This window comes from Haliotis rufescens, unplaced genomic scaffold, assembly GCF_023055435.1.
Source record: "Haliotis rufescens isolate VD_foot unplaced genomic scaffold, xgHalRufe1.0.p SCAF_59, whole genome shotgun sequence".
In the NCBI taxonomy this organism is placed as follows: Eukaryota; Metazoa; Mollusca; class Gastropoda; order Lepetellida; family Haliotidae; genus Haliotis; species Haliotis rufescens.
In genome coordinates, this window is record NW_025964323.1 from 496,404 (window position 1) to 512,799 (window position 16,396).

The window sequence follows — 16,396 nt, forward strand, 5'->3', positions numbered from 1 at the left end:
GGTACTTGTCATGTACGCTAAACAGAACAAAATGCACTCACTAACCTTTATGATTTTTCGTGTTCTCTGTATCAGATATCATTCATATTATCAAACAATACATATTTAACTCATAAAAGTTCATTATTTACATTAGTAGCTCCGAGTAAAAGCCGGGCCTCGCGCTCTGTTTGACAAGGGAGAGAACTCCATCGTATCGCGGTACAGAGAAAAGTTGTGTATGGAGGTCCGAATTGGACAAAAAGAGGACATAATTCTACCAACCACTTGGTATGATCATGCCAGACATCAGTGATTTGTCCAGACAATTGCAAAGACAGCGCAAGTAAAATTCGAAATGTGTTATCATCAATAGGTATTCCATGCATTTTTATCGAAAAGTAAGAGAAACATATTTTTATAAGTCAACAACAAAATATCAGAAATGATATTTTAAGATTGTTTAAACAAAATTGAATGACAATAATTTGTCACAAAATGGAAAAATGTTAAAAGTCAACAATAAATATATAAAAAGCACTCCTAGTATGCCCAAAGTATGTATTTATCTTTTGGTTACTAGTGAAAAACGTATTTTCTAAGTTTGGCATTATGGCCCTTATGATCTCCCAATAGATTCTGGGCACAGAGCGGGAAAAAATGTGCGGACTACGTAACTTCCGTTACCTCATTAGTCGCCACGAATAGGCAGATGATCTAGTTCAGGTCGATAGAGAAAGTTTACTTGGGGAACTGCGGGTTATATCGTTGGCCATTGAAAGATGGGGGTAAGGCAATATTACAACAGATGCCAGAAATATGTATCAACGGATTAATAACTCCTTATTAACAGCAGACGGAACATTCCGAGGAAATTGAAATTGTTTACGAAGTCAGCAGTTCCTGGTTACTGATTTGCATTAATAGACAGCCGCTAAGAGGCGTGTCCCGCGTGAACCACCGGAAATCACAAATGCCGCGATACGATGAATGCCGCGGTACCATGGGGTCCGAGTATATATATCAAAATAAAGGTGCATGTAAATATTTTCTTTATTTTATATATTATATGTTTTGATACTAGTATTCAACAGTAAATGAACTTCAAATCGCTCCCTTTTCTCAATACTATCGAGATTAGTGTTATGTAGTACTGATGGTATTCGAGGTTCACGGGAGTGTGTGTGTGTGTGTGTGGTGTTTTTGTGTGTGTGTGTGTGTGTGTTCGGGATTCAGGGGAGCATGTGTGTGTGTGTGTTCGGGATTCAAGGGAGTGTGTGTGTGTGTGTGTGTGTGTGTGTTCGGGATGCAGGGGAGCGTGTGTGTGTGTGTGTGTGTTCGGGATTCAGGGGAGTGTGTGTGTGTGTGTGTTCGGGATGCAGGGGAGCGTGTATTAGTGTGTGTGTGTGTGTTCGGGATTCAGGGGAGTGTGTTAGTGTTAGTGTGTGTGTGTGTGTTCGGGATGCAGGGGAGCGTGTATTAGTGTTAGTGTGTGTGTTCGGGATTCATGGGAGTATGTTAGTGTGTGTGTTCGGGATGCAGGGGAGCGCGCGCGTGTGTGTGTGTGTGTTAGTGTGTGTGTTCGGGATTCAGGGGATTATGTGTGTGTGTGTGTGTGTTCGGGATGCAGGGGTGTGTGTGTGTGTGTGTGTGTTCGGGATTCAGGGGAGTGTGTGTGTGTGTGTGTTCGGGATTCAGGGGAGTGTGTGTGTGTGTGTGTGTTCGGGATGCAGGGGAGCGTGTGTGTGTGTGTGTGTGTGTTCGGGATTCAGGGGAGCGTGTGTGTGTGTGTGTGTGTTCGGGATGCAGGGGAGCGTGTGTGTGTGTGTGTGTGTGTTCGGGATTCAGGGGAGTGTGTGTGTGTGTGTTCGGGATGCAGGGGAGCGCGCGCGCGTGTGTGTGTGTGTGTGTGTTCGGGATTCAGGGGAGCTTGTGTGTGTGTGTGTGTGTTTGTGTGTGTGTTCGGGATGCAGGGGAGCGTGTGTTAGTGCGTGTGTGTCTTCGGGATTCAGGGGAGTGAGTGTGTGTGTGTGTGTGTGTGTGTATGGGGGAAAGTGTGTGTGTGTGTGTGTTCGGGATGCAGGGGAGCGTTTGTGTGTGTGTGTGTTCGGGATTCAGGGGAGCGTGTGTGTGTGTGTGTGTTCGGGATTCAGGGGAGTGTGTGTGTGTGTGCTCGGGATTCAGGGGAGTGTGTGTGTATGTGTGTGTTCGGGATGCAGGGGAGTGTGTTAGTGTGTGTGTGTGTGTGTGTTCGGGATGCAGGGGAGCGTGTGTGTGTGTGTGTGTGTGTTCGGGATTCAGGGGAGCGCGCGCGTGTGTGTGTGTGTTCGGGATTCAGGGGAGCGTGTGTGTTCCGGATGCAGGGGAGTGTGTGTGTGTGTGTGTGTGTTCGGGATTCAGGGGAGTCTGTTAGTGTGTGTGTGTTCGGGATGCAGGGGAGCGCGTGTGTGTGTGTGTGTGTGTGTGTGTGTGTGTTCGGGATTCAGGGGAGTGAGTGTGTGTGTGTGTGTGTGTGTTCGGTATGCAGGGGAGCGTGTTTGTGTGTGTTCGGGATGCAGGGGAGCGTGTGTTAGTGCGTGTGTGTGTGTGTGTTCGGGATTCAGGGGAGTGAGTGTGTGTGTGTGTATGGGGGAAAGTGTGTGTGTGTGTGTGTGTGTGTGTTCGGGATTCAGGGGAGCGTGTGTTTGTGTGTGTTCGGGATGCAGGGGAGCGTGTGTTAGTGCGTGTGTGTGTTCGGGATTCAGGGGAGTGAGTGTGTGTGTGTATGGGGGAAAGTGTGTGTGTGTGTGTGTGTTCGGGATGCAGGGGAGCGTGCGTGTGTTTGTGTGTGTTCGGGATTCAGGGGAGGGGGGTGGGGGGGTATTGGGGAAAGTGTGTGTGTTCGGGATTTTGGGGAGCGTGTGTCTGTGTCACAATGTTTATAAGCGGTAGCGAGAACCAAGGTCTGATTTTAATGAGATTATATATATCATTGTTGGAAATAAACATTCCCACTTCTCTCACTAAAGAGGGCGTGTCTTTTCCAGCTGCAGTTGAATATGTATGCGTTTATTGATCGTACGACGACTGAGGGTGTTAGAATATCAAGAACTATGTATATGTAATACGTGGTAAATTATCAAGTTTTCTTGTGACAAGTATACAAAATTGAAAATATAATGAAGAAGATATGTTCGAGGCTCGTGGTTTTGCTTCAATGTATGTTATTATCATGTACCAGAACAGGTAAATGTCGTCTCATTAAAATCGGAGTTTACTCCGTTAGATACGATTGAATTTCAATAATTGACTGAATGTAGGCTGTATTAAAGCAAAATGAAATAAACGTATTTTAGCACTATTTCTGCTTTAGTTATTTTTTGTATATTACATTGCTAAATAATTGATTATAGTTAATTACGCATATAGATATGATTGTGTTTGTTTGTTGTTTAACGCCGCACTCAGCGATATTCCAGCTATATGACGGCGGTCTGTAAAGTAATCGAGTCTGGACCAGGCAATCCAGTGATTGACATCATGAGCATCGACCCACGCAGTAAGTCAGCGAGCCTGACCACCCGATCCCGTTAGTCGCATTTTACGACAAGCATAGTCGCCTTTTACGGCAAGTATGGGTTGCTGAAGACCTATTCTACCCCGGAATCTTCACGGGTCCATATAGATATGAAATACTATATTAACATGTTTAGGACAGGTGGTTTTTATCTAGCATTTTACTATTTTGTATCCCTTCTTGGTACCTCAAACCATTGAGGGCAATTTAAGTATCATTGAATCAATTGTGCTTAAGATGTTATTTTTAGACGCGCTTATATTGTGGTTGGTTGGTTTGTTGTTTAACGACGCACTCAGCAATATTCCAGCTGTATGACGTCGGTCTGTAAAATAATCGAGTCTGGACTAGACAATCCAGTGGATGACCTCATGAGCATCGATCCACGCAATTGGGAAACGATGACATCCATTCAACAGAATACTGGTACTGCTGAAGTATTCTTTCACACGCTGACTAGTACTGACGAAAAGGAAAACTGAGTGTTTTTCAAACAGGTTAACGTGCGACCGTATCCACTGTTTGGTGTTACATACATATTGAATTGTAACTGTAACTGTCAGGTTTTTCATTTGTGATTACCAGAATCGAACCGGCAACTCCAAATCTTTGAAGTTAGTGAATGGCTTTCACGCCTACAGCTTCATCAGAGTTACCTCCCTTGTAATATATCCACGTCATGGCAGCGATAACGAAGAGTTTGAGTTCTGTTAAAGGCAAAGTAGTGCTTGTCACAGGTAAGGACATATATCATATACATATTGCTGTCTTAACATATCCATTGCAGGGCATTCTGTGACTACAGCCGGTTTTTGACGCCATTTGCACCCCAGGTCGCATTCGGCTCAGCTGTCGTGTGTTCTATTTACGGAATAAGTCGAATAGACCCGAATGGACCCTTATGCCTGAAGTCGGCGATTCAGGTTGGATGAGGTTCTGTCAAAAGTGTCATCAGAAAATATACGAAAAGGGTAGAATTTAATTTGTTTCAATGAATTGTCCCTGTGATGATATTATTGAAACAAAATTCACAATTTTCAGACACATTGTCTCAGTAATGTTACAAATACGACATGCGATAATTGTTATATAAATAGCAAAGACATTTGAGAAACCACCACAAAACAAGTACTAAGTCATAGTCAGCTGGGTTGGAACGATTCACTGAAATATCGCTAAATTAAATTGTGATTCGAAGTATCTGCTTGTATATGTGGAAATCTGATTGAAATCAGATTGACTTATAATTATTCAGAAGTTCAAAAAAGGTTTTAGAACATCACAACAGACTAATTATACTTGGATGAGAGGCAAAATTAATAATAAAAAAATAAAAAATAAATGAACAGATTTTTCAGTCAATTTGTAAAATAACTGAAATATGTAAGCATTTTGTAAATTGTCCAAGTGAAAGTGACTAATTATGATTAGAGGTAAAAAGTAAAACAAAATAATGTTCATTGACTTTCGTGTTCTTTTCATCTGAAGGAGCGGTCGGGTAGCCTAGTGGTTATCGGTTCGCTCGTCAGGCCGACGACCCGGGTTCGATTCCCCTCATGGGTACAATGTGTGAAACACATTTCTAATTTCCCCTGCCGTGTTATTGCTTGAATATTGCTAACAGCGGCGTAAAACTATACTCACTCACGCTTTTCATCTAAACCTAAATAATGTGGAATTCGTTATCATGATAAAATAAATGAACATGTTTATCAGTCAATGTGTGAACTAATTGACATATTCAGGCATGTTGTAAATTTCCTAAGTGAAAATTTCTGCTATTTTATACATTGACTGATTTTACACAATTAGTACTCAGCGTCGTTGTTTTGAGGGGTCGAATGGGTATTAAAAGTATTGAAAAAGCGTCACATTTTCAACATAAGTTGCAGTTCAGTTGCATCTGTAATGAACAATTTTATACCGACATTGACTGTTACTTGTCATGTATCGCACGTGCATGGACTAAATGTGTTTTGTGAAGCTTTTTCCATCCCCTTCAATCTTTCACTTTTCATTGTTTTTAATAGTCGTTGATCAGTTTTCTAGCTTCACAAAAGTATAAACAACATTGGCTTGACTGTTTATCACATTGTCAACGTTCTCAGACCTATTGACGCTTGTTGGCACATGTGCGTGTTTAACACTCCACACAGTTGGGTGACCCTTCAGTAATGAGTTTACAAGACATAGGTGTCTTAAAGCCATTGTCTTATAAATATTTGTGGGAATATGTCACTTTGTAAACAAATGTCTTTTATATGGAGTTATATAGTAAGAGGTGATTAGTATTTTTACAGGTGTCTTTATGATGTAAGACAAAGTATGTTCCGTTTCCACAGGAGCGAGTTCTGGTATTGGCGCGGGGACAGCAATACTTCTGGCAGACTATGGAGCTAAGTTGTCAATCACAGGGCGTAACCATGACAATCTACAGAAAGTAGCCAATCAGTGCTACGAAAGAGGTCTTGGTAAAGGCGATGTTAGTGATTTATTATACACATCCATTGATGAAAGGCTTGTTTGTTTGTTTGATACTCCGCACTCAGCAATATTGCAGCTCTATGACGGCGGTCCCTAAATAATATGAGCATGTACCAAACAATCCAGTGATTTACGTCATGAGCATGACCTACGCAATTGGGATACGATGACATGTGTGAACCAAGTCAGCGAGCCTGACCATCCGATCCTGTTAGTCGCCTCTTACGAAAAGGATGGGTTGCTGAAGAACAGTTCTAACCCGGATTTTCACAGGACGTTGATTATAGGTGATAACCTGAATTAAATAGCAAAACGTTACCACTTTCCAGAAAAAGCATTACAACAACCAAAATGGCTGACTGCATTATACATAGTTACTGGTCTATTTGATTGTGAAGTGTGTTACCAAGGTCGACTCGCGTGCACAGATGGCACAGTCTTCAGAGGCGTCGCATTTCGCTGTACAATTTGCGTCCCATAGGCGTGGCATAAACCCATGGTTCGAGGTTCGAATCCAAGATTTGCCCTGAGTATGTTTCTAGGTTTGTCAGCACCATAACCATGCTCATGGGTTTCACAAATAGGTAAATGTCTGAGACCTGCATCGCTTCCCCCATACCAAGCTGACACACCTTGAAATACCGTCCGAAGCCCCGTTAGAAAACTCACTCACTCATACGCAATCTTAAGATACGTCACGAGGACAGTATTGTTGCAATGTTATCACTATCATCATTAAACACTATTTTTTATTATGAATTTTAAAAAAAGGCTTTATACAGAATCTCCTTGCAAGGTAATATTCATTATTATGTTGCGTTCACATGTAGCCTACACATCTAAAGTGTCGGAATTCTCTATTGCCTCCCTTAGTCACGTCGGGGTCGTCACACTGATGCTGATCCTTGGATCGTCAGGTACACAATGTGGCTCGTGGTAAATGTCTACATCTTGCCACTTCAGTCTTTCCACTGTATAGAAGGGTTGGTGGTTCGATCATACCGAAAACGTTAATAATACTTGTCGTTACCCTGCCTGGCGTTGGGGATAAAACGACTCGTAGTCAGTATACTGTGTCTGAGTGGGGTATTCATGTGAAACTGCGACATGATATTCTCAGTGGGCTAGCACTATAAAACAGGCAACTTCAGTAACACTTCAGCAACCCATGCTTGTCGTAAAAGGCGACTATGTTTGTCGTAAAAGGCGACTAACGGATCGGGTGGTCAGGCTCGCTGACTTGGTTGAAGCATGTCATCGATCCCATTTGCGTTGATCGGTGTTCATGATATCAATCACTGGATTGTCTCGTCCAGACTCGATTATTTACAGACCGCCGTCATATAGCTGGAATACTGCTGAGTGCGGCGTAAACCAGCCAACTAAACAACCAACCAACAACCCCACCACCGTTCTTTAAGCTTATCCGCTGTAAAACGGCATTAAACTAAACTGCATCACCACTGTCATATTACATGTATATTACATGCAACCAGACATCCTACATCGGTTTGGATGAATAAGCTTTATATGTGCAGCATGATCCTAATGTGCAATATTTTGCAGACTTGGTACAGAATGCAAGAGAAAACACGATCCTGTTATATTGTGTTTTTAAATTATATTTTTGTTCCAGGTTCTGACCACCATATGTGACCTGAGTGAGGAGGGCAGCAATGAGCGTCTGGTGGAGGCAACCCTGACCCACTTCCGTCAGCTGGATTGTCTGGTAAATATGCAATGCCATTTATACTACTCCAAATAGTCAAAGAACACCCGATGTTTTCATATTTCATATTACTATCTGTCATAACAGATAAATCATAGTAAAACGAACAAATCACGCGTTCTTTAACTTCTTTTGAGTGGTAAATATGATTAATATGTATCCATGCTCAGACTCGCGGCCTGTCTGTTCCGATTAACACCCCTGTTCAGTTTGTTGTGTTTTGTTTGTTGTTTTTCGCATTATCGTTGTCAGCTATATTCCAGCTTGAACAGAACAGTCTGTACATCATCGGGTCGGGTCAGAATGTGATAAATCTGAGTTATAAGCCTTCATGAGAAAATTTACTCTTAAAAGCATATGGCCCTGATATTATTTCATAAGCCGATTCCACTATGACTCGGAATTATTGGAAACTTCTTGCTCTTCAAAAAATGAACCCGTCCATGCTATGTTTGTGAAAAGTAACACATAGTTGACAAATCATACACGTAAGGCAGCAGATCAACGTGTAACAACCTCGTGCATGCAATTCCTGAGATAAGTCATCATAGGGCGGACCCGTGGAGATCCGGGTTAGAATAGGGCTTCAGCAACCCATGTTTGCCGTAAGAGGCGATAACGCTTGTAAGAGGCGACTAACGGAATCGGGTGGCCAGGCTCGCTGACTTGGTTGATGCATGATATCGTATCCCAAGTGATGTCAATCACTGGAGTGTCTGGTCCAGACTCGATTCCTTACTGGCCGTCATCATATAGTTGAACGATTGCTCAGTGTGGCGTTAAACAGCAAACACACATTATAGGGCGACCTCCTTCGTTGTCTAGTGGATAGAGCTTCCGCCCGAAGAGCAGAAGGTCGGTGGTTCGATCCCCATACCAAAAGATGGTACTTGTTATTAACCTACCTGACGTTCAGGAGATAAAACAACGATTGGTCAGCCCAGAGTCAGTATTCCGTGTCTGTGTGGGGTATCCATGTTACACTGCTGCATGGTATCTCAGGGCTCGCACTATGTTGTATCAAACGATCATGCACGTAGCTTTTTAAGTGCAATAATCTTGAACGAAACGTTAGTCCCCATTTCGCCCCATCTCATCTCACCTCATTGAAGGAAGGATAAGCTCTCACATTTTACCGGGAACTATGTTGTAGGTCAACAACGCGGGGGGTGCTCAATATGGCGACACTATTGACGTTCCACTTCCGGTGTTTGACGAGGTCATGAGCACAAACATCAGGGCACCCTTCTATCTGTGTCAGCTCGCTGTGCCTCATCTGAAGAAAACTAAAGGTACACGTTGAAGACAACACTCATTCAGCTCTATTCAATCTGATGTTGGTAACATGAGTGAGTGAGTATGGTTTTACGCCGCTTTTAGCAATTTTCCAGCAATATCACGGCGGGGGGGGGCACAGAAATGGTACACATTGTACCCATGTCAGGAATCGAACCCGGTCGTCGGCGTGACGAGCGAACGCTTTAACCATTAGGCTACCCGACCGCCCCATTTATAGGTACAAGAGGGAGAACACAGGTGCCCAGTCGTCGAGTTGCGTTCCTTAGGAGTACCAGAAACTGATGCACTCTCCTACCCAGAGTTCCATGCGACCAGGGGCGGTCGGGTAGCCCAGTGGTTAAAACGTTCGCTCATCACGCCGAAGACCCGAGTTCGATTCCTGACATGGGTACAATGTGTACCCATTTAAGGTGTCCCCCGCCGTGATATCGCTGGAATATTGCTAAAAGCGGCGTTAAACCATACTCACTCACTCCATGCGACCAGCATATAGTACCTCTGTCACAGGCCAGCGCCATGTGACGATTCCTCACATCTTACACAGTCCATCAAAGATATTTTTTTATGTTTTTCATCTGTTCCATTTTTGACAAGTCTACACATCTAGATAAACATATGTCATAGAATGGTTAACTATCATTGAGAAAATATCCAAAATCGTGAAAAACTATTTCCATTTGCGTAGTTATCCTGTGTTTACATTGGTTGTACGGCTCCACGTGCTGTCATCGAAGCCCTACGGAGAACTAGCGATACGGTCACTTTGTGTTAAAATGTATTGAAATGCAACTCACTGTCGCAGTTGTAGCATATTTATATAATTATGCAAAACAGTATGTAAAGCGCCCCAAAATACTTGCATTAGTCCGTTCTATTCTGAAAAAAGCACAATTGTTTACAAACAAGAGAAAAGTCCGGTCATGTGATATGCAAATTAGCCAGTGGTGTTTTGCCAAGTCTCCAACTGCGTCGGAGTGTGAAACGGATGGTCGTAGGTTTGAGTTGCAGATTCTCCCCTGTTGTGTTTCTTGGTTTTGCCAGCATCATACCCGTGTTGGTGATTTTCATCAAAGTGGTCTGAGAGTAATTTTCTGTTGCACTTCTTTTTTTTCCACATTTTAGTTATCCATCGAGATTTCACTTCAAACGTGTTTTTTCCTTTCATTATGGTGCGATTTTTTAACGTCACGATTTATATTTCTAGAAATACGTCCTAACTTATAGTTACAACACATGTGTTTTTGTGCAGAAAGGGCATTCTATTGTGACCGATGTAAGTTATGTGAAGTCGTCCAGTTTTCGCTCCATGTTTTCTTTTAAGCTCGGGCACGGGTGGCCCAGTCGTCTAACGCACCGCAATTCGTTGTGCAGAGTTGTATCCCTTGGGCAAGCGAGAAACGTATGATCGTGGTTCGAATCCCGGCTCGATCCGATTATGTTTCTAGCTCTGTCAGCACAATACCCGTGCTCGTGGGTTTCACCCAAGTAGTAAACGTCTGAGACCTACATCACTTCGGGCTTTCCCCCACATTAAGCTGACACGCCCTGATATAACTGGAATACTATTCAAAGCGGCGTTGAACCCAACTCACTTGAGCCATAATCGACTTAATCTAAAACCAAGTTTTACATAACTTACGTTACCAGTGACCCCGGTCGCTGACCCTCCACGTCTTAACCATATGGGGGAGTTGGACTCCTCTCAATCTTTGATTATGCTTATGGATAATATAAATATTCACGTCATACTGATCTGTTGTTTATATTTCAGGTTCAATTATCAACGTGTCCAGCGTCTCGGCACAGCTTGCAGTAAGTCGCCACTTTGGTTCCAAAAGTATACGACAGCATCCTGACCCGTGAAGATTGTGGGGTAGAATAGGTCTTCAGCAACCCATGCTTGCCATAAAAGGCGACTATGCTTGTCATAAAAGGCGACTAAAGGGATCGGGTGGTCAGGCTCGCTGACTTGGTTGATGCATGTCATCGTATCCCAATTGCGTGGATCGATGCTCATGATGTCAATCACTGGGTTGTCTGGTCCAGACTCGATTATTTACAGACCGCCGTCATATAGCTGGAATATGGCTGAGTGCGGCGTTAAGCAACAAACAAACAAACAAACAAACGACAGCATCACCATTTACACATTTCAACAACCATTTCATTAGTTGAGATATCGCTATTAGCACAATTCATATGTCGCTATAGACTGCTCCAAATCTGTTTCAGTTTCAGGGATCAACGCCATATTGCCTTGCCAAAGCAGGAGTAGATCACATGACGAAGATTTTCGCAACAGGTATTGATATTTGTGTTTTGTTTTTGGTTATGAATGACGAGTTCCTGTTTTTACAGATTCATCAGTCATTGGAAAAGACTGGACCCCATGTTGCTTATAGCCGACTAAACTGCGAATTATATGCCCACAACGAATATTGATAATATATAAGTGAGTGAGTATGGTTTTACGCCGCTTTTAGCAATATTCCAGCAATATCACGGCGGGGGACACCAGAAATGGGCTTCACACATTTTGCTCATGTGGCGAATCGAACGAGCGAACGCTTTAACCACAGGTTTAACCACCGCCCCTGGATAATATATGAATAGGATATAAACAGTATATGGAACATTTGTAATAACTAACAGCATTGTCTGACACCCGTACGGTAGACACAGGTACATTATATGCCAGGTAGATTATAACAGAAAATTAACTTTGCGTGAAAACAAAATATGTCTTTTTGATACAGTCGGGTTTGAATACGTGTGGAAGGAACAGCCAGTGTGATTTCCCAAATCTTTTCACTCTGAATTCATTTGACGTACTCCCCGTGAAGATTCCTGGTTAGCATTACTCTTCAGCAACCCATGCTTGTGGCACTCTCCTACCCAGAGTTCCATGCGACCAGCATAGTACCTCTGCCACAGGCCAGCGCAATGTGACGATTCCCCACATCTTACACAGTCCATCAAAGCTATTTCATATGTTTTTCATCTGTTTCATTTTTGACAAGTCTACATATCTAGATAAACATATGTCATAGAATGGTTAACTTTCATTGAGAAAATGTCCTAAATCGTGAAAAACTATTATTTCCATTTGCGTAGCTATCCTATGTTTACATTGGTTGTACGGCTCCACGTGCTGTCACCGAAGCCCTTTGGAGAGCTAGCGATACGGTCACTTTGATGTGTAAATATGTATTGTGATGCAACTCAGTGTCGCAGTTGGAGTTGCATATTTATATAATTATGCAAAACAACATGTATAGCGCCCCCAAATACTTGCATTAGTCCGTTCTATTCAGATTTCTGAAAAAGCTCGTTTGTTTAAAAACAAGAGAAAAGTCCGCTCACGTGATATGCAAACTAGACTGTGGCAGTGGTGTTATGATTGTGTCGTTGCTCCGACAATCGACGACTGGTTTATCTGAGCCAGAGGTATTTGTTTCTGGCCACGTTGTGGGAACCAGAGTGCAGAATCAGCCTTTAGTTACTAATCGCGATCATATCTGTAAGATCTTTATCATAAGGAGCACCTACACATTTGACAATACGTATATTAACTGTTGTACTGCCCAGTATATTTATGTTTACACAATTTACAATGCCCTTTCAGTTCCGAAGTTTTTTTTCGCATTTTATCAATGTCATATCCATGCACAAGAATGTTTTATCTTACTTACAGAGTTAGCGCCCTACGGAGTCCGCGTCAATGCCGTGAGGTAGGTACATGCCATATATTCTTTTTAAGAAAATTACAAATCTACTAATGTAAGCTTGATTATTTTTTCAATCCGCAAACAAACTTTTAACCTGGTGCAAAAACAAACTTTGAATTGAAAACAATTGTTTCTTAACAGTTTGCTTAATTAATATATCGTCCAAAGAAACAAGAAATATATATTTCAACGAACCTAATAATTATACATGTATATCGCTGTGCATGGATTCATCCCGTGTTTGTGTCGTAGTTGTTAGGATACATAGGATGAGGTAGGAACAAATGGAATTCCACAGTAAAATATAAAGCAACCGTATCGTGATTCATTATTTTACACTTGCCCTCCGCTCAGTCAGCTTTTTGATTACGTTTGCACCGAGTATTTTATGCAAATGACAATCATCTTCCCGAAGCAAGGGCGTTAACTGACAGTAAAAGTCCAGTTTCCACCCTTGCTGGGCAAGGCTGGGCTCGATCGCAACGCCACCAGTGGCTATTTCGAGTTATGTCCCTTTTATGTCCTTCCTACTGACCCATCAGGTTCCATCTCTCGTGCATTTGCTTCAAACAAAATGGCGGCGCCCAAGCCAAGACAATCTGATCGATAATCAAGAGCTTAATTGTAATGAAGAGGGTTCTACATCGGGAAGTGCATCAAATTACTTGAGCACCTTGATTAAAAACATGAAAAGTTTTGGAATATATCTGTCGACACCCAGTTGACGGTACACATGCTCTGCATATCCTGCAGTCGACCGAAATGCGCACGGCAGTTGCCATGTTGTTTATGTCGGTTTCGTTACGCGATTTTGATTGGACCATACACAGACTCTTTAGTCCAGCCAAAATATAACTCCATTATTCCAGCCTTTTATGGTCAGTTAACTCCTTTGCGTCGGGAAGATGAATGATAAAAGACCCCGTTGGCCTCGTTCTAAGTGATTTCAGTCTATATTGTCGTACGTCTATGACCCGTGAAGACCCGGGCTGGAATAGGTAAAAGGTGACTATGCTTGTCGTAAAAGGCGACTAACGGGATCGGGTGGTCAGGCTCGCTGACTTTGTTGATGCATGTCATCGTATCCCGATTGCGTGGATCGATGCTCATGATATTAATCACTGGATTGTCTGGTCCAGGCTCGATTATTTACAGACCGCCGTCATATAGATGGAATATTGCTGAGTGCGGCGTTAAACAACCAAACAACCAACAAACCAACAAACAAACCAACGTACGTCTATGTTAAAGTATCGCTTTGTGGAACGAGCCCCAGAATCATTGTTGACCTTGTTTCAGCCCTGGTGTCATTTTGTCCGAGTTTCAAAGACGAGCTGGCATGGAGTCCACCAAGTACAGCTCGGTAAGTCAGGCTGATGCCAGCCCCTGCGGAAACACATGCACAGTGAATCTCCAGTACTGTTCTTTGGGGATTCCAGCAACGCATGCAAGTATTTGAAGACGACTAAACTGTTTGGGCTGGTAACACTCGGTGGTTCGTTGGTCATGCGACCCGTGAAATCCGGGGTAGAATAGGTATTCAGCAACCCATGCTTGCCGTAAAAGTTGACTATGCTTGTCGTAAAAGGCGACTAACGGGATCGCGTGGTCAGGCTCGCTGACTTGGTTGATGCATGTCATCGATCTCAAGTGCGTGGATTGATGATCATGATATTAATCACTTGATTGTCTGGTCCAGACTCGATCATTTACAGACCGCCGTCATATAGCTGGAATATTGCTGAGTGCGGCGTTAAACAACAAACCAACCAACCAACCAACCAATCGTTGGTCATGCTTTCAGTCGCTGGTTTGTTTGGTCCACCTTGATATGGACGCACGCGGGGATTCCGGAGTTGAAAAGACCACCAGCAACCCCTATGGTTGTCGTACGAGGCCACAACACGGATCGGATGTCAGGTTCACATGGTTGATTGCGTGTCGCGACTGAATCGTTGGGTGGTCAGGGTTGGTGACTTTGCTGATTGTGTGTTATAATGTCCCGTTTAGAAAAACAACTTTCATGGTTTGTTTGGTCCAAGCTCGATTGCATGCCGCCGTGATATTGTTGGAATGTTGCAGCATTAAACATAATTAACGTAGGCTCCGTTGAAATCGTACTGATTCAAAAATTGATATCAAGATGTCAATTACTGATATCTATAAATTATTATACAAGCGAGGATGCAGCGTTTTGGAAAAGAGGTTTGAAGCACTTATAAAATGTTAAGACATAATTCGGGAAACAACATGTTTGTAAGCCAGAAATTAGACAATTAATTGTTATTGTTGTTGAAAAGTATATCCGAATTTAGTTATATGTTTTTTACACGTATACATACACGTATATTGCATGTTAAAGAGTAAGGATATTTTGACGCATTGATCACTGTTTGAAAAATGAGTACAGTGGTGGAATACATTGAAGTCTAACAACTTACGGCCTGTTTTGTTTTCAGTACTTGGAAAGACAAGCGACTCTTCAACCGCTAGGAGGCGCAGGGACACCGGAAGATGTGGCGAAGGTTATAAAATTCCTGTTGTCTGATGATGCCAGCTTCGTGACTGGGCAGATAATCGCGGTTGATGGAGGAAGACTGGTGCAGACCGCTAAATAAACAGCGAGATCACACTGGTCAATAGTAAAAATGACAGTGTTACAACAGTGACCGACCGCCGCTTTGAACAGTATTTCAGTTAAACCACGTAGTATCAACTTGATGTGGGAGGATATCCAGTGATCCAGTTTTAGGCGTTTGCCACTGTGGTCAAAACTATGCATGACTATGGGTATAGAATTGACGTATCAAGAACCACAATCAGACATTTGAAAATATATTTAAGCAAGATTCCAGAAATCCATATATCTTACGTGTCTGGGTCAATATGGCAAATAAAGTACCTCTTTGACTTGACTGTAAAAACACATAATCTTTCATTTGTTATTTAATATATCTTCGAGAGATGACTTTTAAGAGAAAATATTTTACATTTTCTTTTCATTTCGATCTCTTACTCTTCAATCCAACTACTCTCCGCCGCCGGCGCTGTACAGGAACACGAACATTGTTTCGGGTTTCTTGTTATATATCATCAATTGATACTTCACGGGTTTGTAAACACAACGTTCCTTCCTTCCTTTTCCTCTTACCTACCTACCTACCTACCTACCTACCTACCTACCTACCTACCTACCTACCTTAATTAAACTGCATTGTAGCGGGTGTCTATATCAAGTCGAGCAGTAAAATTAGACACATCTCATAGAAGTCACAAGAGTCCTAACTTCCTCATATTAAAGCAGTGTGTAGAGAAGATGGCCACAAGGGTGCAAGGGGTTGGGGGTTGGGGGGGGGGGGGGGGGGGGCATCCTCGGTGGGATGCTAGGTTAAAATTGGTCTCAAGTAACTAATGCTTGTGGCATTAAGGAGGTGAAGTTGTGGAACGGTTGGTCAGGCTCGGTGAATTGGTTGAATGTTTGTTTGTTTGTTGTTTTACGCCGTACTCAGCAATATTCCAGCTATATGACAGCGGTCTGTAATTAATCGAGTCTGGACCAGTCAGTCCAGTGATTGACATCATGAGCATCGATCCACGCAATTGGGACACGATGACATGCAT

The 16,396-nt window shown here is 42.7% G+C and overlaps 1 protein-coding gene across 1 annotated transcript; it reads left to right on the forward strand.

Annotated features, from left to right (window-relative positions):
- The first annotated feature begins 4,138 nt into the window (after positions 1 to 4,138).
- LOC124142871 (3-oxoacyl-[acyl-carrier-protein] reductase FabG-like) lies at positions 4,139 to 15,701 on the forward strand. Its single transcript, XM_046511557.2, has 9 exons — positions 4,139 to 4,272; positions 5,878 to 6,017; positions 7,656 to 7,748; positions 8,902 to 9,040; positions 10,819 to 10,859; positions 11,280 to 11,349; positions 12,742 to 12,778; positions 14,075 to 14,138; positions 15,235 to 15,701. Exons 1-9 carry the CDS (start codon positions 4,215 to 4,217, stop codon positions 15,391 to 15,393), a joined length of 801 nt encoding a protein of 266 aa, XP_046367513.2. The 5' UTR covers positions 4,139 to 4,214; the 3' UTR covers positions 15,394 to 15,701.
- The last annotated feature ends 695 nt before the right edge of the window (positions 15,702 to 16,396 follow it).

Excerpts from the sequence above, each read along its gene's own strand:
- LOC124142871 (XM_046511557.2), top strand. The coding sequence starts at position 4,215 with ATGGCAGCGATAACGAAGAGTTTGAGTTCTGTTAAAGGCAAAGTAGTG. Across the intron at positions 10,860-11,279 it reads GCGTCTCGGCACAGCTTGCA|TTTCAGGGATCAACGCCATA; the intron begins GTAAGTCGCCAC and ends AATCTGTTTCAG. Across the intron at positions 11,350-12,741 it reads GACGAAGATTTTCGCAACAG|AGTTAGCGCCCTACGGAGTC; the intron begins GTATTGATATTT and ends TCTTACTTACAG.